This window comes from Lingula anatina, chromosome 1, assembly GCF_051362555.1.
Source record: "Lingula anatina isolate TDL-2025a chromosome 1, LinAna3.0, whole genome shotgun sequence".
Classification (NCBI taxonomy): domain Eukaryota; kingdom Metazoa; phylum Brachiopoda; class Lingulata; order Lingulida; family Lingulidae; genus Lingula; species Lingula anatina.
In genome coordinates, this window is record NC_141767.1 from 58410098 (window position 1) to 58436397 (window position 26300).

At 35.3% G+C, this 26300-nt stretch overlaps 1 protein-coding gene across 5 annotated transcripts in view; it reads left to right on the forward strand.

Annotated features, from left to right (window-relative positions):
• LOC106178105 (fibrosin-1-like protein) overlaps positions 1-26300 on the forward strand; it is a 94279-nt gene that overhangs the window by 43009 nt on the left and 24970 nt on the right. For 3 of the 5 annotated variants that reach the window (XM_087000310.1, XM_013561144.3, XM_013561143.3), the window contains exons 3-5: positions 18351-18461; positions 20134-20172; positions 23237-23263. In XM_087000310.1, the coding sequence (XP_086856436.1) occupies positions 18351-18461; positions 20134-20172; positions 23237-23263 (177 nt within the window). Of the gene's footprint in view, positions 1-11836; positions 12015-13737; positions 13880-18350; positions 18462-20133; positions 20173-23236; positions 23264-26300 lie in introns of those variants that run through there. The other 2 variants (XM_087000322.1, XM_087000319.1) reach the window with 2 other exon arrangements.

Below are 26300 nucleotides of genomic sequence, written 5' to 3' on the forward strand. Positions count from 1 at the left end.
CTATTTCTCCGTTACAGGTTTCACTTCCATTATTCAATTTTTTTCCATATTTGCCAAATAATTATGCTACTTAGGGGATATGCGTTTTGATATCTGTAGAATTGATCCCATGCAGCCCTAATTTCCTTTTGTGCCAAACATGCCAAAGAACCATTCAAAGAAATTGGAAGGTGGTCCCCAAGTCAAGAGAATTTGTCCCGACCACATTGATAACATTTTCCTTTTCACATCAATTTCAATTCTAAAATCAACTAAAGAATTAGAGTGACATCTAAGTCGTTGGTTTAACCAGTGTTTTTCTTGCAAGGTTAAAAGGAAGCCATGCTGAAATACACAATGTTGTTAGAAAGCTTCTTGACATTTGTGCACAACTGCGACAGATTAACTGTAGTGGGCTCCTTGTAATAGAGCAAGAGTAGGTAATAGAAACCTGTGGGTTGCAAGAAACCTGTGAAAAAATTCACTTTCTCGCAACAGTTTATGAAAATGGTGAAAAGTAAATATAGGACTTGAGGATATTATCCCAATTGCATGTAGAAAAGAATGTCACCATCTTCCTAAAACAGCCATGTCACAGTGCCCTCATAGTTATGCTGTTTACCACAGTTTTTGGCCATGACAACATCATAACACCTGAGAGCGCCATTGTCCATAATTTCATGATGGCAGAGTGGGGGTGTTTTGACTTAGTGGTGACGTCATCAGCATGGGTCCACTGTTGATATTACGTGACATTGTGACTGTGACCATGACCTTGCTGTGATAGAGTAAGTCATTTTGGCATAATCTCTGATGGCCCTTTTTTTCATGAATATACCTTTCCCAATTGGCCCTTACTAAAACCTAAGATAGCATGATTAAACAGTATTTCAGGTGCTTGTAGCATGAAGAACGTAGTGCTGGGAAGGTCTTCAGCACTTTTGCTAGAAGAGCCATTTGCATTCTTTCCAAGATAAGCAGCCTGTCTGATGTATCAGTATTCCTATAGCTTCCAGTGGCTGGGCCACGAGATCCAGGAAATGTGAACAACCAAAGTAGAGTTTCTTCAGCATAAATATATAATTTGTTACCTTGTCACTTGTAAGTGCTACTCAAGTTAGTAAAAATCTGCAGCCATATCTAGGATGTGATTAGATAATTATGGCGTTTCTCAAAATTGAAAAAGTGACAATTTGACAGTTTTGCTTGATATTGATCACCGAGATTCAGGAATTCCCCTTTGTAAAAACCCTTCAGTATTATAGCGACTCTTTTGTGAAATAAATTTTGCTAAAAAATTAAGACCAAATGGGCCCCCTGCTGTACTAGAAGTAATAGGCATTTGATTTGTGAAGGTGTGTGTTGAAATGTCAACTTCAATTTGAGGGCGGTGACCCTTCTACCTAAGAGCGCATTCTCAACGAATTAAGCCAGGCTTTACAAAGCCGATGACCTAAAAATGGCGGACATACATGAAAGAAAAACTGCCTAATCTTTTAATAGTCTCTCCGCCTCCCTACACGTCGTCCCTGCGGGGTACAGTAATTAAATCTCGGCTCCGTTCGCAATGCGGAAGCTACCTGAGAGATTTTAAGTGTGCATGCTCATCAGTTAAACTCGTGGTGAAGAAAGCATGGCGGCTGAAGGCAATCGAAGGAAAAAACCTCTTCTGTTCTATTATCTTTGAAAACAGAGACGAAAAAGGAATAATTTGGCCCGTAGAGCAGCAATGAATCGACTATCTACGGAGATAATATCACCAGAGATATTCACGGAAATATTAATGTTCGGAGCCGAGGTTTAATTACTGTACCCAGCAGGGATGACGTGTGGGGAGGCGTGTGAGAGGCGGAGAGACTATTAAAAGATTAGGCGGTTTTTTCTTTCATGTACGTCCGCCATTTTTGGGTCACCGGCTTTGTAAAGCCTGGCTTAATTCGTTGAGAATGCGCTCTAAGTGCCCTAGGCATATGATATCTACATGTATAAGATCGCCATGGTTACATAGCACTTAAAATTTATAAGGATCATGGTCAGATTGCATTGACATGCTAGACAGAGGATAGTGCCCTATTTAACATGTGGCATGGTACGATTTGACAAATTTATCTATGGTATGACTTTCTTGTTAGAAAAGAAACAGAAAAGGCATCAAATACATGAGCAAATACCTGTCCTTCCAATTTAAAAGAAAGAACTTGTGGATATGTTTCTAATACTGTTGTTCACAAAGAGAATGCCCCCACCCCCCACACACTGCTTATCCTACAGTGACTATCTGCACTCCAGGAAGTAGGGATTGATAAGATGATCCCATTGACAACAATAAACAGTTGCTACCAACTTACTACCATGTTATGGATGTGTGCTTGCAGACATACTCCTGTAGTGATTAGAAGAGTATCACAAGTAAGCAAAGGAACATGCTGTTTTATGTTTCCTCTCCTTTTATACTCATTGCAATTTCAAGTGAAAAAAAAGTTATATCCAATACATACTACTGTATTATTAAAGAGCCATTAAAATAACATTAAAGTATGCTGAAAGCTTCCTATTTAGATGTTGCTTCAGTACACCTGTATTTTGTGCACCTTTTTCTCAGTAGGTCATGCCAGACAAGGGTGATTAGTAAACTTATCCCAACACCAATTCATCAGTTGTCAGTGACACTGATTATAAAGATGGTAATATAAACTTTTCATGGGTCTAGTGCATTGACTTATGGTATTCCTGCTTAGGTGGAAGTTCTTTTTAGTGCAATTTGCCTTAAAGGAATTTTCTATTGATATGTTTATTTGGAGTGTACTTTGAGAGGCATGTTGTATGGAATTGGTGGAATTGAAAGAGAATCCATGATAAACATTTTGCTTTATGCATGACTCTATTAAAAGCAAACCAATATTACTACAGTACAGTACCATATAGAGAAATTTACTTTTATTTCACATTGAGACATTCTGATGATAAATTGGGGTTAAGTGTTTGTCCTCTCTCTGTCTGTTTGTCCTCTTGTCTGACTGCATAGCACAGTTATCTAAGGGTGGTGAATTTTGTTGTGTTGCTTATTAAGCAGGTATGACTAAATGTATACACCTGTATGAGTACACTTATAATTAGCACTGAATTTAATACTTCAAGATATTTCTGAGATATTAAATGTGCTATGTAACTGTCTGTAAGTAACAATTTAGAAATTGGCAAAAGAGTGCTGCTAATTTGCTGCTGACAATACAAGTCTGATCTCTCTATTCAGTTGAATATGCTACTTTGGGGAAGATAATTCCTTGGGTTGTGGTAAATGGACAAACGTTATTCATTTGACTAGTATTTTATTTGGTAATCAGCTTGTTTTGAAAAAAATCAGCTCATCTTTTACCACTTATTGGACTCCAGATAATCAAGCCCTCTTGTCACTAGGATTTTCCAAGGTCCAGAAAAGAATAATCTCATCAATATTTAATTCCTTTTCTACCTTAAAAGCTAGAATACTGCCATGAATATTGTGCTCTAGTCAATTTAGCAAAGCTTTTATATAAATGTCATAAAATGGGATAAGGCTGAATACCATTTACACGGTTCAATAACTGTGAGATAGGCAAAAATATATGAGATGTGATAGATTCAACTGGCAGCCTATGCTGAATATCCCCCTTTCCTGCTGGGTAGCAGCATTCAGTATATTGTTATTTTAAGGTTGTTAGATTAAGCAGCTAACTCAAATAATGATATATTTAACATCAGAAGCTTGAACGATTTAGCAAGTGTTCGAATTAGATTACTGAGCTAAGGATAGTATATCATTGGATTTAGAAGGCAGGTTTGATTTTTTTTCCCTTTTATGCCATTGTGCCAATGGCAGTTTTGACTGACAATTTTATATCTCTATGCATATAAATATCATATTTTACTGAGATGACAGGGCATTATAGTAAAGACAGGTAATGTCAAAATGTTTCGAATTGCATCCATTTAGAAAAGTGGTGGTTGGGGATTTGTGCAGAAGGAGGATAATTCTGATTGTGATGAGGTTCCATTTAACCACAGTCATCGTTAAAAAAAACAAAAAAACTGAGAAATGCAGAAATTTAAGGGTCTATTTGCTTTTATGAAAATCCAAATGATTGTTTTAACATCAAAGGTTGACTTGTGAACTGTTTCTGAATTTACTGCTCATAATTCATCATCATCATTCAGAGGCTAATGTTCCTCTTTTGGATAGAAGCCTCAATATGCTTCTTCCAATGTATTCTGTCTTGGGCTATGGACTTCCAATTTGCTTTTTTCCAGTACTCATCCTTCGTCTCTAATGAGGCTTTTCTTGTTTCCTATGCCCATATCTAGGTGTCCATGCTCATAAATTAGTTCCATTGAAACCCATGTTTGTTTACAGCAGAAATAACTTGTTCTCTAGCCATCTAATAAAATTTCAGTGTAGCTTGCCAGTGTAAGTATCTTGTGTGTGTTCAGATATTGATCACTGTCTGGAACTGTGAGGTGCTGCCATCTATTGTGACAAACTAGAATTATTCACTGAGTCAGGTGTGATTAAATAGGTGACACTCTTGTTGCACTTGTATTGGGATGGATGGAATTTCAGGAACAGTTAACCATTTCCTTAAGTGATGTTTTTCATGTATGACCAAATGAAGAATCATGTCTTAAATCAGATTGATGCTTTGCTGTGCCGCCCCAGCGCAATTTTGGCCAGCAAAAACCAGTATATATAGATTTTTGAGTAGACTTTCCTTCACTTGTGTAAGTCTAGCCTGTAATGTTCCACGGATGTCTTTTGCATTGTAGACAATGTATTAATGGACTTAAATGATTTTAACTGCAGTGCATTGACACTTTCAAAAGAAATATAAACCATTTCTGCAGCTATGCAACCAGGATTTGGTGAACAGTAAATGTAAGTTCATATACCAGTGGTAAGACTAGACTTTAACAGTAGGGAAAAAAATGTTGTGCTAATGCTGGAGGGAGCAATATAATATATGATCAACTCTCATTGATTTGTCATTGACATGGAGAATCTATACCTTCCTGGGGCTTGATTAGACTTGACTGTAATGGTCACAGATGCAGCTGCTGCTAGGCTTTGCAGAAACATTGGCTCTTTGATACCTTCAAATTGATTTCCCAAGGAATATGAACCTGAACTGCGAAAAAAAAGGCTTTCCAACTGGGCAGATTGGATCAGCTAACCTTTAATTATTGAATTATACTGTTTTTTTACTCTTTCCTTCTCTTATTGGAAAAGTTCCATGTGCCCGAGTTTAGATGGTTTAGAGTTTTAACAGTGAGGAAATGATTCCAATAATGAAAAGGTAATTGGACATCATTAAGCTGTGAATTTCATAATTATGAAACAATCCCAAATAGATACCTAACAAAGGTGTGAATTTGGTCCATTTAAAACTTTGAACAGTCTAGAAGTACAAATACCTAGGATGTCAGGGCATATTTGTTTTGGGCATAATGTCGCGCTTTTTCTTTGACTTAACCAGTGCTGTGTTTGCTGAGCCACGTTAACTATTTGCTGAGAGAGTTGAGGATTGTTTGTTAAGCATTTGAACAACTTGAAGTAAGGGCCTCCTGCAGACCAAGTGGCCCGTGGAGAGCTAGGAGATTGATCTTCTACTGGGCATCTGAACAGTTTTCTTTGTGTTAATCCCATACCACTCTTTCCTGGCACTTAACTGTAAAACCCACAGATATTCAGGGTCTCGATGATGGTAATTATAATGCATGACAACACGCTGATGATGATAATGGTAGTTTCAGTGATGCCCGCATTTTGTTTTTAAAGTCCCTCGTTTGAAGTAATTTTATGTAAAAAATTCAGTGTGCCCGCATTTAGTATTTCATGTTTCCTGGATAAAAAAAAAATTCAATTCAGATATCAGTTTCAGTTGGTTGTATTCTCTAATGGGCCATGGAGGTAAGGGATTATTAAATATTTGATCAAAAATAGAAGTTGTTCTTTCTATTCCACATGTAGTCATAAGGTTACAATATGATAACCCAGTGGTTTTGTTTTGAACAACAATAAAAGACACAGTAAAAAAAAAACCTTTTATATTAAAAGGCAGATGTGACAAGGACACGTTTGTGATATGACATTGAGTGATGAGTGTTTCATTGGGGGCCACATATTACTTGTTTGGTGCTAAAATATTGATGTTCTTATTGCTTTGTCCAGAGGATCTAAAGGGTGTGACAGTTGAGCAGTGAAGTAGCTTGATAGCAGTTTTAAGCACTTGCAGGATGACATTTCTGAAACAGCATTTTTCAAGAAAAATAGAAGTCATTGACATTGGGTATGTGTAGATGGAAGTAAGGTAGCAGAAGGTAAAGGTGTTGGGACAACCTTGTTTAGTCTGGGAATTATAATGACAAGGTGAAAAGAAATCTCCTAGCCAACAAGCTGGAAATAAGATGCAGTAGGGGTGCCTTGGTAATCCTAGCAAGTTTGACCTTGTCAAATCAATAAGCTGGTTGTTTTTCAGAACAATTCTGGGTTTAATCCCCAATGGAGACATACACCCTAAGATGCCAGATAAACCCTATCATGGACTCTCACAGTGTCAAAATTTGTAATATAATTACTGGCTTTTGTTCCTTTAATAATGTTTGATAAGTTTTCAAAGTGAGTTAATATCTATCAAACATACTTGGTTGCCTGATAGGAGTGTTGGTAGCAAGATAACATGCCAAACATAGTGATATTTTACCTGACGTTGCAGGAATTTGTAATATAGCCAGTCTTAAGGGTGAACTCCACGTTGCTGGCGGAATTACGAAGGTAAGCCAGGTACTTTTGGCATATCTATTTACAATGTCACCCTTTCTGGTTGTCAGTCCCTGACAGGTAGGTAAGAGAAAGGAGGTTTTAAGACTTTTTCTGTTGGATTTGTTGCCTTCAGTGTAGATCAGAAGTCGGTCACATTACCTAATAGAATTATTTTGCTCTAGGTTGTTGTAAGTCGAGAATTGTGCCATTTTTTTTTTTTTTTTTTTAAGAATTTGGGATCATATAGCCAGGAAATTTTGTATCATCTGAGCAAAATCTCCTTGATTCTTTTCTTTTTGGAAATTTGATTTATTTACTTATCAACCAGACATTTCTTTGGGTCCAGCTGTTTATTAATTCCAATTGATGTATGTCAGGATGCAGTCTTTTTTCCATCAACTGGCTCAATGCAAGTTACATTTAGCAACCATTTTATGTCTGATTTGCCTTTGTCTTGTACAAACAGTTAATGATTTTGCTAATACTTTCTTGTGATAAATACACATTCTGGTACTTTAAGACTTTTGTATTGTTTTTTCATTAAGGTGTTTTTGATCTCGGTATAATGGTATAACGTTTAGAAAGAATAAAGGACAGCATTACAAGTTTGATAATGTGAACCCAGACCTAACCTAAGTTGGCTATCAGAATTTTTTTCTTAAGCAGTTTTAGATGTTTTTGTTATTAAATTGCTTTAATTGAAAAAGCAGAAACATGCCTCAACATTAAGTGTTTTCCCCTCATTTTTGAAATGTGAAATATTGCAGTCCAAGATGTAGTGCAAATGTTAACTTAACTTATGCTTTTTTTTTTTTTTTTTTTTTTTTTTTTTTTTTTTGCAGTTTTGTTCTTGACTGGGCAGTTATTCACACAAAATAGCCATCGTTTAGAGAAATTAAAGAATTGTTGGAATGGTTGAGGTTTTGTTAAGTAGTTTTTTTTTTTAGTTTGAGATTTTGTAAAATTTCTGTTATTTTATCCTTGTTTTTTAGCCCAAGCTGTTAACTGCTTTGTTATTGGTGCAAAATGTACTACAGTTTTTTCCATTGAGTGAAGAAATATATCGTGTTTTGTGCAAATACCAAGGCATTTTAGAAACAGAAAGAGGTTTTTTTAACTATCAAAAGCCAACATAAAAGTTTGTACTTGCGAAAATAAGAAATACAGTCAAAGGTTCACTAATGCGTCAGATTTTAACCAGGAGTGCCAAAAGAATTATCATTCATTTAAGAATTTGTCCTTAATCTGTAAAATAATAGAAAAGAGATGTTCTTTACAAATACAACCCGTGTCAGATAAATCCCAGAATAATGCATTTAGTATTACAGATTGACCAAAGATTTTGCAATGCACACTTAAACTCGAATGTCTGTCAACAATTTGAAAATTGTCAGATATCCACCTGATGTGATTTGTATTGAATTTTCCAACCCATGGAAAAAAAGAATTGTTAACAGGTGAGAAGAGCAAAGAAAATCAGAGAAAAACTTAGCCAAGATGTGGTAACAGTTAATAACGTCACAGTTCAAATTGGGATCAAAGAACCAGTGATGTTTGGTGCCAAAGTTCAGCTATATCTTGTTTATTTATATTGTTAAACTGCCAGTGTTGCCCCTAGGTTAAACTGCTGTCAGCTTGTGATACCTAGGAGGTCCTGCCCTTCACTGATTTGTGTAATGAATTATGTTAAATCTGTATCAAACACATGTAGTTTTTGCAGAAATTGCCAACATATTGACTGTTTCTAGTTACTTCTCATAGGCATGATAATGCAGTGTAACTTACTGCTTATTTTATTTATTTTTTTTTCTGCTCTGACATTTGGAAAATTTTATGCAATTTTTTGTATTTTTTTAATGACACCCAGTATACTAGTGATAAAACAAAAAGGAATAAGAATGCACAAACCCCATCACTGGGCTTGTATGGTATGACAAATTTAAAGAAATAACTACTTCAAGGTTGTTGTAAAACTGACAATGTTGTAGGGTTTTTCACTTTGAATACATCAATGTTTTTCATTATATCTTAGCTGTACAAACTTTGAATTTACTTACTATGGTTATAATGAACATCATGAGGATACAAGGATCAGAGTTATTTTTATAATTAATTTTCCTAAGTTCAAAAAGAGCATATGGCAGCAAATTAAAGATCTCAGGGACTGCAGAACAGCCAGGCCTCTGCAATTTTAATGACATCTTTTTCCATAAGGACCAAATTTTTTAAAGATAACATCTCATTTCATTAATCATGAGATAACACAGTTACCGTAACATGATGGGTCTTATCCCAAGGGAAAATTTGATGAATGGTAGTGCACAGAAATATTATTCTGGTGGTTTAATGTTTTTATACTCTTGTTGAGTTCATAGGCAATTCCAACTATTGTATCTGATTGTTAAAAAGGTATCTGTTGTTATAATACCTCTGAGACGATTTTCATGTTTCGAGGGTAGAAGTGATAGATGAGAGAGAAAAATGAATTATGTTGACAAAGATGCCTGGAGTAAGTGGATAGCATGGCTATAAATTTTATATTGGTATGGGTATGCATAAGCCTTTGGTGGGATATTCATAAATACCAGTGATTTGTGTCAAATATAATAAAAAATAATAATGGTGAAAGTGTAAAATTCCTAGTCGTTGGTTTTAATACCTTATGTATTTTACAATCTTTTGAATTTCAAATTTTATTTTTCCTCCACAGTATGTGGTGATTACTTAAGTATAAATTATGTTACACTTGGACTTGTTAGATTCAGAAAATGATCAGTATCTGGCTGTTTTTTTATGTCAAAGACATGCAGTCTTCCTAGCTGCTAATTTTGCTGGGCAACAGAGACACTTCTATCACACAGGTCCATGATAAATCTGCTCATCCTTCTATCTAGACAGCGCTTATTGGACTGGTTTCAATATCTTCCTAAGCTCTGTTTACACCTGCTAATCTCAGGTGTAATCACTTGGGGCTTAAGCTTTCATAAAACACTATTTACAGTAGGTTTATCAGTCTGCTTTTCTGTATCGTATGTTTAACAGAATTAAACGAGATACAGTACACAGAATAATGTCGCAAATTTGAACCCTATTTCTGAAAGAACCTCCCAAATTTTCATAACATGGTCTAGTTTCCATAACAGGTAGATCGTAAACTGCTTGGTGGTACTAACATTAATGTGAAAATGTTTTAGACATTATCTTATGTAAGTGTAAGTAGGCGTTTAATTATCATCAAATAGGTGTTGTTAATGGTTTAATAACGTAGTATCATTTATCGTTTTAAAATGTTTTGAAAATCATCTCTGCTGTCATTATATAAAAAAGATCAGTTTAAGGTCACCTGATTGATTTTGGTTTTCTTAGTTTTAAAAAGGCTTTATTGAAATCAGCAGTATTTGAAATCTGAAATTTTCAAATGATAATGATAAGATGATGATACATCCTTCAAAAGTGTTCAGACTGACAATATTGATAGATTTAAGCCTTAATATTTCTTTATGAGAATTAGTAGATTTTATTTGGAAATTCACCTTAGGAAGTTGATGCTAGAGTGAGTACACACAGCAAGAATATAAGTAAAAAGTGGAGTTGGAATTTAGGACCATGTGGCACATTTCCCAATCAAACTCATCTTACAAGAATTCATGCAATAGCTTTGGTTGATGCATGTTTACATAATACATTGACATATTATGCCTAATTCATGTTCCTGTAGTTCATTCCCACTTTTGATTATGTGTTTAAATTGACAGACATCTATTCACAGGTGGCAAAATTATAAGGCTGAAGCTTCTGGGCCCCCCTTTGAATGGGGAGGGGGGGGATGATAAATTGTCTCTATCATTCTACCATTATCCCATGGTATCAATGCTGACTGATAAGATGCCTGTGAACAAGCAAGCTGTTGTAGAGACTGGGTAATTTCATAACACGGTTATTGTGGGGAGGGATAATTTGATGGATCAACCCAACTATGGATCAATAGATAGAGTATGAGAGAGTTTTATCTCAAGGAGGCTGGACTCCCCTAGTGTTTGTCAAGATCGTTGGATTAAGCTTAGGAGACCATACAGACATCTAGTTGGTTGCTTAGGAAGCTGATAGAGGCAATGGAGGGAAAAAAGGGGGAAAGGGATGAGGGATCTTTTGCCTGAAAATTATGTAATCATGATATTTATGAAATTGAAATTGGCTTTTTTAATAATAACATTCTGAACACATTTAAGTGAAAAAGGAGGGGGGGGATTTCAGTATCATTTTTTATAATTTTGATATTGAATGTTGATATCTAAAGATATTGTATAATTTCCATTGTAATGTTCCCATTGGATTTTAATTTACATTCCATAATAAAATCAGCTTAATTGCTTATTCTGAATGATTAACTACATTAAAATGCTTGATTAGGAAAAGCTTATGTTGTTGGTCATTCATTTGTGAATGTAAGCAGATTATCCAAATCCTGCAATACCTTCCTAATTGAAAACTACTTAATAATTAGGAAGTGAAATATGGTGCGGTAAAGTGCTAAGTGTGGCAAGAATGGTGAGAACAAGCAAAATATTAGGTTTGCATGTCAATTAGGATTGGAATAGATGTTGGAGGGATTGACTCTAATGATGTGCCCAGAGTGAGATTGTCAAGCTTTTCTGTGAATTTATCAAAACAGGGGATGAAAAACAAAGTTGGGAGAGCTTTACACCCACATAGTGAACAGAGCTGGAGGGTACCAGATCACAGAGCTAGGATTGTGGTATGTGACTACACTGGTAGTCAGGGATGAGCTGCTGAGGATATCATTCCAGATAACATCTTGTCTCCCCCTTGGAGTCGACACAAATTAATTGATGGGGGTCTTAAGATTTGGAAAGGTATCAGCATACCTTAAATGCTAGGCAGGGATCGACTACTATCTCTAAACTAGGCAAGAAGCAATTATAATCTATAATTATCCACTGAATGTGTCTATGTTCAGCTAATATCTTAAGCCTGATCATCTTAACAGTTTTATGTCGAGATAAACCATTTTGTCAGTTGAAATTAATGATCTGATCAGAGTTGGATATTCATTTGCGAAGGAGAATTGATCCCCTGCTCCAAAATCAATATAACAAATTGGCAAGTTAAGTCATGGTTTATTGAAGATAAAAACCCTCCGGTTAGATCCAGAGTCCTCAGAGATTGTGCCAGGGAAGAAGGGAATGAAGTGGGTGCCAAGGATATCCAAGCTGAATAATTGGTAAGCTGAGGAGGATATCGGTTGATATTAATTGTTATAAATGTGATTATTTTACAGTTTTTATTTAGCATTTTATGGCAGAAACATCTCAGTATAACTGAACTCAAAGAAAATAGAAATATGTAGAAAAGTATAAATGATAGAATTGGCTGCTCAAATTTCAGATCTCATCCATAGCTTGTGTTATCAACCGTTCACCACCATAATCTCCTGGATACGACTTTATCGTTGTCTCCATGCTTTTTTTCCACATGGGGTTGATTCATACATTACTTGAAACTGACAGGTGTATTGAGAAAAAGCTTGAAAAGATTTGTTCTGCTGTAGCTATTGCCAGGGTCTTGGCTTAAGTCGCTGTTGGGATAAAGGAGTTTCCATTGTAAACCCTTGATTGGTTTTTCATTGAAGTACTCCACTGTAGGTGGGTAATGCTGGGATATGGGTTACTTGACAAAAGGCAACTTTTCCCATCCCACACTTGTGTGAATAGGTTTTAAAAGATAGGGTGGTAGATTTGGATTGAGTTTCAAGTTTATGTCATTGTGCTTATCTGTGGGCAAAGGTGAGAGCAAAGAGATAAGTATGTGTTTCTATCTTTTGACTTAAAAGATGTCTAGAGGTCTTTTTCAATAAAACATTTGAAGTGCAGTTTATTTTGGATGCTAAGCAAGTATAATCCATGCTTTTAGTTCATGTTTTAAATATTTAAAGTATTTTTATAGCAAGATAAATTTGGATGTTGAAGAACAGGTGCTAAACACAAAAGGAAAAATTGCCACAAATTGAGAAAGATAGTATCCGGCTCCAAGTGTTTTTATGCAATATAAGCCCATCATGGTGTCTAGGTCAAAGCCCCACCAGGTTCTGTCTGCCCTCCTGCCTACTACATCAACCCTCTGGTATTTATAGGGTATCCTAAGCAAATTGTCAGACCAGTCAGATGCCAAATTATTCTGACAGTTACTGCTGCTGCCACCTATAGGTTGGATAATCTACTGTACTTGACTGCAGTGAAAATTTGGTTGCTGTCTTTGCTCTGGTGGTAGACATGGGTTTTAGAAGGCATCTAGATAGTCAAGATGAGAGGCACTTATTCATATTCAGCAGTAGTTTTTATTGGAAAATGTGAGAATGAAATATTCTTAATGATTCTAGAGTACAAATACTTGGCTTTTGGAAGCATGAGGAGCTAATTGATGTTTAGATGATATTTTATTGCCCATATTTATGATTGATTTTTAGACAAGTTTTATTTTTGGAAAGGTGTGAATGCCAGACTTAAACTTCCTTCTAGCCTTTTTTTTTCTTTTTTAGGTGAAGAGCATGTTATTAAGTCTGAAACTACCAGTTATAAACAGCCTGCTACAGGTTCTCTTAATGTGTTTATACTAGAGCGTGAGGAAGAGTGTTGTTTAGAAATTCACAGGCAATCCTTCACCAAAGTAATTTGGTTCTGTGTAATTTTCTGGTTGCATTCAAGTGAAGCTTTTGGCCTATTCTTGTGGGAAATCTATATTTCTACCAGGGATAAAAGTTGCATAGTGTTCTAAGTAATTTCAGTGACCCCCAAGGACCTGAAAAGCCAAATAATATCAAAGTTTCCCCTGCCAGCAGATTTCAAGTCTGTCGTAATTTGTAACCCCAGATTGTTAACAATCTTGGTAATATTTATAGTGGCTATGTTTTTTCTGTTCAAGGGCTTTTAAAAGGCAAACATCTGGCATTAGCTGCCATGGTATATTTGTATTTGTAGAATTGATAGGCAGTAAGGGTGTCAGAATCTCTTTAGTGCTCAGGGTAAGATAGATGTATTGCAGCTTGAGACAGATAGAGAGATGGTAGAGAATTCTAGGGAGGTAAAAGAGGTGAGTTTTTAAAAATCATGCCCTATTTTTTTAAATATTCAGTACATTTGTAAGCTTTAAAAGAGTTATTCTATAGAACCCTTGATATCAGAGGTTCCTTTGTTGATGACTTGAATTGGATACAGGTGGAAAGGAACATTATCAGGAGTGAACTTGTACAGTTGAGATGTTAAAGTACATGAAAAGTACATGAAATGAAGTCCTTTTCACCAGTTTTACATCTGTCTATCAGAAATTTCTGTATGTTCCAAATTACGCCCATAAGTCACTGATTCTGTTCTACATTTTGATAGCAAACCCTTTGTCAAAAATCAACACAATGAAGCTTGTGATATGTGAGGTTCCTTCTTGCCATTGGTAAGATAAGCTTTGTTGTTTGCTTCAAAACAGGTCTTCATTATATAACTTTCTTCTAACGGCTGCTTGTATTTATTTTCAAGCACATTAAAAAGCATTTGTAAATTAGTACAAGGCTTAATCTCTAATTTGTACCATTTGTGCCATGGAATAGGGCTGGCAAGAACAACAGCCAGTAAAATACATTCTTTATATTGTATAATTAAAACCATATTGATGGTATTTGTTTGGATGGCGCAATACTGGGTTTGCCTAAAGAAAGGTTTTTTATTCTGGATCTGACATTCTTCATTGTTTTCTGTGAGGTCTAGACTAATAAAATTACACAACATGATACCATATTAAGTGCTCCAAGGTCTAACTGCTGAAATAATAAAATACAACATTTTGATGCTAGAATAGAGGTGTTCTCTGATCCTGTCATTCTTCCATACTACCACTGCCACTAGTACTAGCACTATAGCTGCCAGCCAAAACATGTTGCTGCTCTTTGGAGAGGCTTTCAGATGGAAGGTAATGTTGAAAGCAGTTGGTTCACCTGATAGGATGTTAGATCAGTTCTGGTTTGCCAATAAGACATATAAGAACTCTTCTCGCTAGTGCTAATTGAATCTGTGATAGAATGTAATAAGTTAGGTGGTAATGTCATTTGAATGAATTGTAGCTAGGGTTTCTCACTCATAAGAAAGTGTTTAGCAGTGGCCCTGAATCACCTTTGTCAGTATTGACTAGATGTGACTTTGATGATTTTGTTCTTCCTTTGGTTTCTGGCCTATCTGTTAATCGCATTCTACTGATTTACATTTGTGTGGGAAATGGTATTTGTAAGATAGTATAAATTGTAGAGCGGGTTGGATAACATGAAATGGCAAATGATTAATACATGAACACAAAAACCTTTCATTTTCTTTAGATTTGTGAACTGCAGTGTTGTTCTCTATTTAATTTAAGACTGAAATGGTCTATTTGATAGTAAAATTCAGAGTATTGGTAGCCTTCAAACCTTTTACAGCTCTAATGGGCCACACACATAATGTTGGTTTACATGTCTGATAAACTTTTCACACAGAAGCCTCTTGTTCAACATAAGCAAAATGTGGCTGGAGTTGATAGAAAAGTGGTACACAGGCCAGAAAAACCTAGGGCAGAAAGTAAATGATATGTTCCAGATCTGTTAAATAATGCCCAATAACTCACAGGTGACATTTAAAACCTGTTGGTATATAGCAGGTATATGCAATAATTACTGTGTAATATACACATAGTAACACCAAGGAATTTCTGAGGAAAGTGTACAGCTAAGATTTGTGAGAAATTAATTTATGAAGTGATTGGTGCGTTTTTGTGAAAATTAGTTTTTATTGCAATCTAGCTCATTCTGAGGATACAGTTATTGACATTTATTCATTGATTCCTCACTATTCATTATATGAAGATTGTTTTCACTCTGATCACTTGCATTTGTCTACACTGTCAATTTCTTATGAATTGTTCTCTTTGTAACTTGGCAAACTGTATTTTTGTTTTAAATGTACTGAAAAGTTTTGTTAGGCAAAATATAAACTTCAAAATTTGCCTTAGTCAGAATATTTCTTCAAAAACATCAGTTTTGTGGTTTTTTGCTGATTTATTTTTCTATCATTTATACAATAACCCCCAAGATGTATTTCAGTTTAATTTGGAATTAATGTTGTAGAAATGCAGTTCAGGTTTGGGAGTGACACAAAATTAAAGGGATAATTCCTCTTCGTATGAGATCTATATTTTACAATAAAAACATTGTGAACAACTCATAGAAATATAATATATTCTGTTGTACAAGAAAAACAGCGGTTAAAGCTATTATTCTGATATCTGAACTTGTCTTTAGACCACGTGACCTCCATTGATGGCTATACTCTGTTATAATTTCTTAAGAGATTATAACAAAAAAAAAAAACTTTTCAGAAAAAAAACCAGGGACTAACTTTGAATGTAAAAATGGATTCATTAATTATTGGTAAGTACGGGATAATTGTTGTTTACTTCAGGAAAATTCTTTTTTTTTTTTTTTTTTTTTTTTTTTTTTTTTTTTTTTTTTTTTTTTTTTTGCCAAAACGAGTTATTATCCCTTTAAGTAATTAATTTTTTTCTCTCTACCTTTATCTGCATGAATAAATTAAACCACTTTAATCTTTTTTTTAAGCTTTGCAAAAGCCATACTTGATACTGAGGGGAAATTTCTGCAATTTTTAGCCTCCCTTGTTTTAAAGCATTATTAATGCCTGCATCTACTGAGGCATTGGAGAGTTTTTACTTACCATACAGTTCTATTTTTGGAATGTAAATGGCGAATAAGTTAAATTGTCCCTGACATAGATTTAACACATGGCTTACCTTAGTGTAACTGCTTGAAAGAAAGGAAGTATATAAGATCAATTATCTTAATGTAGTATTAGGAGTAAGGATATTGTCACCCTTTATTATCATCCAGATACTGAAAATGATTTTTTTCTTGTACCTAATTATTCAATAATGCATCTATATTGTGCTGGTTTAAAACAATGAAAAACCCTCAAAAAATAAATAAATAAACAAATTAAATATCAGTGTTAGTATTTTTTGTTGTAATATATAAGTATAGACAACTCAAAGCTTAATTGCCAATTTAACATATTTCTATTTTAAGGTGAGATAGCAATGGGGTGCAACTTCATCCCTGAACAAGATTTTTTCACGAAAATTGGATGAGTTGACCAGGAGTGTATTGGCTACAATCCCATGCCGGCATTTTGATTTAAATGTTTTTGTTATGGGGTTATGAGGGCCTAATTACAGATTTTCATTGAACAAAGGCATCATTTTTCTTTTTCAGTGATAAAATCTGAACTAAGACTTTTACTAAAATTGCTCGCGGAGTTTTAGAGTACTAAATGGTGTTATTAAATCGGTGCTAAAATGGTGATTGTGGGTGCTCGGGTAAAAGAGAAATTTGAGAAACCGATTTTTCAGTTTTTACCCCAAGGTCACAATTATGACGTCGTCCATAAGATGACATGTGTAAATGTTAATTAATTTAGGCACTGAACACTGAAAATTTATTTATTACCCAAAAGAATGTAAATAAGGCAGTAAATAAGGAGTTTGGAGCGAAGGGTGATAATATCCTTAAGGTTAGACTTTGGGTTCCATCTCAGTATGAAAACTGCTCATTTCATACACATTTTGTCCAAGGTGACATGAACATCAGTTATAAAGTCTAAATCTATTTTTATTTTAAACTAATAGTCTAAGAAAACTTTTACTATTTGTCAATGTTAAGGCCATTTATGACCCCTCCCTACCTTAAGGAAAGAATCATTATTTAATATATCATTGCAAAGACCTTCCTTAATGCACAGTGCTAAGAACTGTGTCAAAAAATATCAGGGCCAGCGAAATTCTGCAGTTCATAAACAATAGCCTGGCATGATGAAATATTACATAAATAAGTGGTTCTGACTGCTTCACCTAGTGTGTTTGTTGTTGGCCTCACAAACCAGTTGGAGGCAGCTAAAAGGGACTTGATAGATCACTCTAATAATTCATTTCAAAGAGACATTGAAGACAATATTTCATCATTTTCACTTGAGCAACTTATTTGATTAAGCATGTCATGCAAGCTGGAAAATCTTAACCAATATCAAGTTAAGCGTGGACGCATATGGCAGTCGATTATAGTTATGTTGGGAACTTGGCCAATTAAGTCTTTTGTAGCTAATACAGACCATTTATTGACTATCAAGGTGGAAAAATCATTAAACATAATTGAGTTGGTTATCAGTGCCTGATAATGTGCAATCCATCAATAAAGAGGCAATACTCCATTATTGACACAGTCAGTCACATCATCAAGGTAAACTGGCAAAATCATTTTGCTCTGACTGCCTTTGACATCAGAATACAAAAGAATTGCCTTTCAGCCCAAACCTCTTCAGTGAGTAGCCCGGGTAAATATTATCATCCCAGGGAATGCTATAATAACCTGGAGGAGTCAATAGAAAAAGTCCTATTGTCCTAGTAGTGGATACTTTGTGACAGTGACTTTATTGGGCGGATTTTATTTTATTTTTTTTTTATTATTATTTATTTCCAGATGAATCAAGGCCTAACCAAGTGCAAGGAAGAGGAGAGTTGTAATCAAGTTCTGGAGACAGGCACAGTCAATGGTCCACAGAGGAGTACATCTAGAGATCACCTTAGTGATGTAAGTATTACATTTATTTACTAAAAAAAGGATAACACAGGTTTAGAAATTTACTTTTTCAGTTTTTGTTTTGCGATAGAGATACACCAAACCTGTTTATATAGATTTATCATTGCTTACACAACAGTATTTTTGTCAAATTTAAGTTATTTTTTAAAGAAAGAATATTTGTTTCAGACGTTCATAGAGTCAGTATTCATAAATGACAAAATTACAAAGAAACCAATTTTCAATGGTTCAAAGGTAGATATTCTGTTCAAAAACTTTGTTTTTTTTTATCGAGGAAATTTCTGTTTTAGAATCTATTTGTGTTATGTCATCAATATCTTCAGCTTTTCTATCTTTCGTCTTCATACTTTTTTAAATTCGTGTAATAAGAGGCAAAATACTTTTTTCACACTGATTTATTCCAATAAAGTTACCAGCATGCAACTGATTCCCTTGTGCATCCAGTTTCTCCCTGTTAACTAACCACTTGAGAATATTTACACCAGATGAATAACATCCTTGATTCTGCCCTGTATATTGCAGTATATCACATCTCAAGGGACAATAGAACTTGATCTGTCTGTCATCTGTTTATGAGGTAACTCATTAGCGCTTTGAACTTCAGTCTATTCTGTTGTATTAGGACTGGCCCCTAACAGTTCAAGTAAATTCATCCTGACTTTCACAGACAGCCATTGATGCTTGAAAAAATATCTTTAATGATTTTCTTTGGAGGTGATATCCTATATCTGTCATCAGCAGGCATCTGCATATTTAGAAAATGTCTCCTTTCATACCTCAATGAAGCAGTTACTTTGAGTCTGTTGTCTGCTGTGGTCAGGCCATAGCCCCTTTCAGGTCTCATTGGAACATTTATGTACCTCAGTGGGCAGCTGTACATACAGAATGTGATCAGTGGAGGGAAATACAAGTAGAGGATTATCTTGAAATAGAGAAAAAAAAACCTACATAATCCCTGAGCTTTAATATCACAAGAAGTATCTTGATATTAAAGTTAACCCTTTACTTACATTGGCAGTCTGCCCAGACTTTGTCTTGTAATGTAATAAGGACCTTAAAGGGCAACAGAAGGCAGAACTTATAGCTTTTGCTGCACTTCATTGCTTCTGTCACCTTTTGCCAATATCCAGATACTTAGCTTCTCGGACTTGTGCTTTCATCCCGCCATTAACACAAGACCTCTCAACGATTTTCAATAAGACACAGCAGACTGCAACAATGATTTCCAATAAAAGGCGGCAGTGGCATTTATTTCAGTTAAATTTTCTTCCCAATGGCTTTTAAAGTTGATTTCCTGAAAAGTGGTAGCTTTGGCAGGGATAATGCAGTCAAGCACCGGGGCAGCACGCCACCAAGACATGTCGGATTCCTGCGAAGTGTTTGCATGGCACAAAGGTTTGATGCTGAAAACAATAGCTAAACCAGGAGGTGGGGAGATGGATAGACTACATTGAGTGCTTGTCAAACACAACCAAAATTGGGATTGCAATTAACTTGACGCGGGCTATTGATTCCCTTGTGTGTATGGTAATATTTTGCCTATGGATTTTCACTGGGTACATATTTATGATTTGAATAAGGCATGAGAAGTGGGATGTACACGTCCTGATGGTGAAATTTTATGTTTCATTAGCTGATCAATACCACTTGTTTTCTGCTTCAGGTCAGTAGTATACAGTCCAGCTCCGGGAAAGGATACATTGTAAGTGTAGAACTTTTCTTTGTTACTATTTCTTTAATTTAGTGCAGTTTGAAATATCACGATATGTGTGTGAAGTATAAAGTAATAAAGTACCTGGGTTAAAAAAGAAAACGTACTCAACAGAGGATATGTACATACTTTAAGTAGCTGATTAGATTCAAGAACACGGGACTATGCTTGAGGTCTTTGGTAACTTTTTTTACCCACAGCTCAAAGGTAAGTGTCTACTTGAAACAGAACAGAACATCTGCAGTCATGGCTGCTTTGAGCTTCTGCATTTGATCAGAAGATAGGAAACTTTCACAGCTTGATCTGTGTATTACTAGAGCTATGCGGCCTGTTATCTCCAGTGCTTCAATGGGTTTAGTACCTTTATCTTACTCCCAAGATGGTTTTGAAGTAGCAATTATAACCAGAGCAATACTGCCTCTCAAGTTGGTGAGGAGATATCAAATATGTGTTTAGTTATGATAGGAGAGACCATAGAGTGCATAGAGTTCTCACTAAACAAATGCATTTCATAAAAGTGTGTGATGTGTTTGAAGAGGGCTTCTATCACTTTCTGCAAGATTTACTGCACTTGCGTCATGGACCTCAATGGCCGTGTTTGGAGAGGGCTCCTAGATCTAAATTTCATCCCTGCAGTACACTTGTGTTTCTCTTGGAAGCTCTTGCAGCTACTTGATGATTAATGGCTCTGTAACAGCTTGGTAGCAATAAATTAAAAGCCCCTAATGAATGTTTTTCCTTTAAACTACCACATTTAGAAAGGTTAATTCACCTGATATGTTGTAAATTTCCAACAAGGTTGATTTGCCAAAGAGGTAGGAAGTTGGGCGTTGGGCTGTCAATTCCAGCGAGGTGTGTATTTATTGAGAGCGACACTGCTATTGACTTTGAACTGTGAAGCGCCTTGTATTCTACATGTTTGTATGTGTGTTTAAGCAATTAGAAGTTAAAAGGTAAATGTATTCACACAGCTTCTGCCATCTTAACCTGCTGACTGTGTGTATTACATACAGGTGATTTGAAACTAGTTCATGCACACACCATGCTTTACGACAGAGGTCACAGAGGGCAGCCATTGGAATTTTGCACAAATGTTTATATATTGGCAATGTATAACCCTCGCCTGAAGCCATGTGACCTCTGTGCCACAGGAGCCAGAGCTGTGCCATATGAGCTCTGTCTGCCATAACATAATTTAAGTAAATGATAAAATTGAAAATTTGCACCAAAGGCCATGACCAATCAGTTGGAGACCAGCCACCCACCAGTCTTCAGAGACGTAGCCAAAGCTTTCTCAGTAGTGAACATGTAAATGTTCTTCATTTGGTGACAAATTATACTGGTGTCACATGGTTGTGATACCAGAGACTTGAAACCTTGCCCATCAGACAGGAAGAAGTAGACTGTAGTCAATATTTGCTATCCTTTGGTTGGAAAACATTCAATCAAAATTGGGGGGAAAAAAAGAACAGGAATGACAATAATGCCATGGATGCCTTGTAGGTATATAGAATATGAGATCAAATGCTATAGTATACAAAGCTGTTGACAGTTGACATATTAAAAAAAAAAGATATTATCTATGTTTAAAAAAAAGAACAGGAATGGAAAAAAAGTACTTGGATTGAAAAATGTGTTAGAAAAAATGGTATAAGCAAGTGCTTGAGATATGAAGCATCCGTTATTATTGTGCTCCCATCGGCCATGTTCCAAAGACAGTAGTCTGTGTTTCTGTCTGGGTCTGGGTCTTCATTGGTCCTTTGAGAGGATGGCGTGGAAAAATAAGGATTTCAATCATGTATAGGTTTTCCCAATGGATCTCAAATCTTTGACCAGGAGAGAAGTTGGCTTCGGGAAATGCAAATGACTGGTTGAAATTTATTATTGATGAAATGTTGTCTGAAAGAGCAAAAACAGCTTGTGTTCACTAATAGACCCATTTATTTCGGGCCATTATCACATTCATCAATTATTCACTTGGAAGGAAAATGTTAGTCAATTATATGATTTGGCTTAAATTTAACAAATGATGGCATTTTTATATGAATAAATGGACCCAGGCCCCTTTTTACTGTGGGAGACATTTTTCAAAGTGATCAAAAAAGAAAGTATTAATACAATTTCCCTTTAGATTGAGCAGAACATAGGAAATTTGAAATGATTTTTTAACAAAGCTGATTACCTGTAAGCCAGGTGTTGGAAGCTTAATGAAATTAACCTGTATTTAATTACTAAAAATACTGCACTAAGAGATTCCCTTTGAAGTTGAGTCAACCAAATTAAATAATTCCGTGATGGCAATCTCCCTCTATGTATGGTAGTTGCCAGTGACCCCTGTTTATGCCAAACAATTGATGTTTGATGTTCACTAACTGCTCTGCAAATTACTTTTTTCTATTCATTGTTTTTGTAATAAGCTTCATTGTCCTCTTTACAAGTAATGCATTATCCAGCAATCTGCTCTTACTGTCGTGATTGAAATACCGAGTCTAAATAGATATTTTATTAAATAGATTTAAAAGAATACAATTAAAGGCAAACATATGAGCAAGTCGGGATTGTAATGGCTGTTAGTTCCCATTAGCAGCATTCCTTTTATCAGAATTACCAGATTTACATTTCTCTATTTTCCCTTAGTTAAGGTGCAGATAATTTCACTGTTTGCATGATTATTTTAATGCCTGATGTACATAGATTGAAAAACATACATGTATATACATTAATATCTTGTTTCAAAATTAGGAACAAAATTGATTGTTTATCTTTTCATAATCAAGGTCAAAATGCACTAAGTGAAAGCCTTCTTAAATTACTAACATGACTTATAAATTCTTCATCACATTTTTTATTGTAGAGTATTTAGTTATTTATTTTCCTACATATCTGCTGACACATATATATATATACTTGTTTGGCACATGTTTATGTCCTGGCTTGTCCTACTAATAATGGAATTATTACATATGTGTGAAATAAAATTGAGCTGATGGTGTAATTGTTTTTATTACTGGTGATAATTCATTTTTGATGACTGTTTTCCTGTTATTCCTTACAGTGTGACAGTGAAAGTGGAGACGAGAGGGTGAGTAGAATATTCACTTTCGCAGTTTCTAACTTTGATCTATATTTGGGTTTTGAAGCATTAGCAATTACACCAAAGATCACATAAGACGAAAAAAGCTGTTTTGATATTAATGAAACCTTTTTTCCCCCAAATATTCTAAGAAAATGGAAAAAACTGTATACTTCTGAAGTTCATTGCAGTAGTTTTTAGAACTGGCATTATCAGTCTGAGACTGTTTCCATAATGTCTGTCCTAGACCTAGAATTATCATTTACTGGTGTTTCCTTTTGTTGATTGATTAGACCTAAAATTGTGTTTATCATCTAGCCTTTTTGCAATTTCCTTGTGTAAAATAAATCATGATTTTAACAGCTTAATTGCTCATAGAAAAGAAAGATCTATTAAATTTCTGACACAGAGATGGATATGCATTGTTCAAATATTCCAATTATAGAAATCCAAAGTTCTGCAGTAAAGAGCTTGGATGGAAATTGTTTTTGGATGTGTCAAGATTAATTTATTGTATTGAATGTTCTACTTGGTCTTCATTTTGTTTTAATGATTGCATTGGGTATGATGCCAAGTTTGAGGGATATTATATTTGGTGGATGAAATTTAATGTGTGTGGTATCCCTTTTTTGGACCGTTTATCTTGCAAAATGGAACAAAGAGTCCTGCCCTCACAGTGATAAAGGTAAAGGTGCAAATGAATTTGCCCACAAAGTGATAAAGTCAGATAGCAGTCAACAGAAAGGTAAGTGAAACTGTTCAAAGTTTTGACAAATGAGTTTTTACCCTTTCATAGAAGTCGAGTTAACAGTACTGAAAAATTGGGCATTATTGCTCAAAATTTACAAAACAAAATACCATAAGGAATATTTCCGTAACCAGCATTTCCCAATGAAAAGACTGACATCCTTTTCGAAATCATAAATTGTGAGTGGGAAGATTAATGACATTGTTGAAGTCATGTTTTCAGTGGGAGTTCTTGGTAAAGAGAGTGGAGGAGGAATATTGTGCAGATTTAAATGGCAGGTGTTACCAGGAATTGTTAAGTCATTGTTCACAACTGCTTAAAAGTACCTGCTAAAATCTCCTTGCACAGCAGACTGATGATGATGCATAGTTTGAACCATTGAAATGCTGCTAAGAGCAACCTCTTCATCATGTCTTCATCTGTGACTAAAATCTCTTCATGTATAGAGTTTTATTAGGTTCTTTGTCATAACTTGCAAGGATTCACAAGGATTTCTAGTTGGCTGCTTGTTTGGTACTAAATTGAGCAATAATATTTTTAAGATCAAAATTTTCAGGTAAAATCTCCAAAAATGCATGTTCATTATTTGACATGTTTTTTATTTTCATGATATTTTGTTTTGCAAAAATCCACTGATTGCTTTGAGTTTCTCAGGCGTCTACATTGTCCGTGCTGCCTTGTTAAACTATATGATTTAAGATCCAAAGATAATTTTTTTTAGGTTATCAATCTTTTTCATGACTGCACACAGTTTTTTCTTAATGAGCAGCTTTTTTCTGTCACTCCTGCTTACTGTCAATGATGTGAGCTTCAGGCTGTGATCAGACAAGTTCCCCACCATTCATCTCACACAGACGCATTCATGTGTGTATATTTGCTTTTCATTTGCACAAGAACCACCGGAGGCTGGCTGAATACATTCATTGGAGGATGAAAATTATTTGAGCGCACGACTAACAGTAAAAAAAGGCAACCCCAGGAAAATTATACTGTTCAACATAACCTCTTCCCCTTTTTTCATTTACTCTCATGAATATATTATTCACGCAGGAAATCCACTTGTGGTTGCATCTGCAGAATGGTGGTAATTGTGAGAGAGATTAATTTGGATGGCATTACCTTGGATAATTTGTAATAATCTTCATAAAAAGCAACAAAGAACAAATTTACTCCTATATGTGGTGCAGCCAATGGTGATTTATCACAATGATGCTCCCAGTTGATGTGATTTTATGCTGCGTATTGATCTTTTAAACAAGAAGGGGCTGCATTTATACTGGATACAGGGCTGATGGGTTTTATTAACAAAGCCTGATAGTTGATATTGTAAATGAGAACCCAAGCCTTCAGGGCGAGCACATTGGAGGAAAACAACCCACCTTGACTTGACTTCCTGAACATTAATTTCCAGAGAAGTGACTGCCATTGGAAATATGCACAGAGCTTTTTATTATCAGATGGCAGGTAAGGTTTCATGACCATTCCCACTGCCAGCATCTTTTTCAAGGTCAGTGATCACTATCAAAGCAGCAGAAAAGAAAAGATGGAGGATTCATTCCATGGTGATGTATATTTGTAGCTAGCATGAGGGTCTGGGTGTATGTAGAGATATAATTACATTGGCTTGAGTAGTATATTGGCAAAAATTGATGTTTGTCAGGAAATGTTTTGATTGTATTAGGTAGTCTGATAACGGCATTGTTCATGTGTTCTGGTCATCTGTGAAGACTTGCAACCTTTGGTTGTGTATGTTGGTCATTTATATTAGTCATTTATAGACATGCAAACTTTCATCCTAGCTTGAAAACTAGACCACCTTTAAAGTAATTCATCAATTCGCATATGATATAGCCGGATTTAGATAGAGATTTTCATAAATTGGTTTGTGCCTCAAATGAGATTAGCTTGCATTCCCAGTAAGGATGAAGAATAAATTGGATTTGCAGAGTTTGGGCTTACTGCAGATAAAATATATCTTTGCAGGATAAGAAAATGCAGGAGAGCATTAAGATGGCAGATTGAAAAACGATCCTGTAATATTCAGTAATCTCTGTGTAGTCCAGCATGCCAGCAGTGTAAAATCTCATACACAAGATTCTAGAAAGGAACGATTCCCTGTTAACTTCCTTGTGTGTGCGTGCGCATGCATACATGCACCCGTGTGTATGAGTGAGTGCAAACGCAAGTGTGTGTGTGTGAGTGATTGCCTGTCAGATTGTCTATCTGTCTGATAAGTTTTTTTTTAGATGATATGTTAGAGGAATAGTACAGGTGAAGTTCTGATGAAGTGAGGCTTGC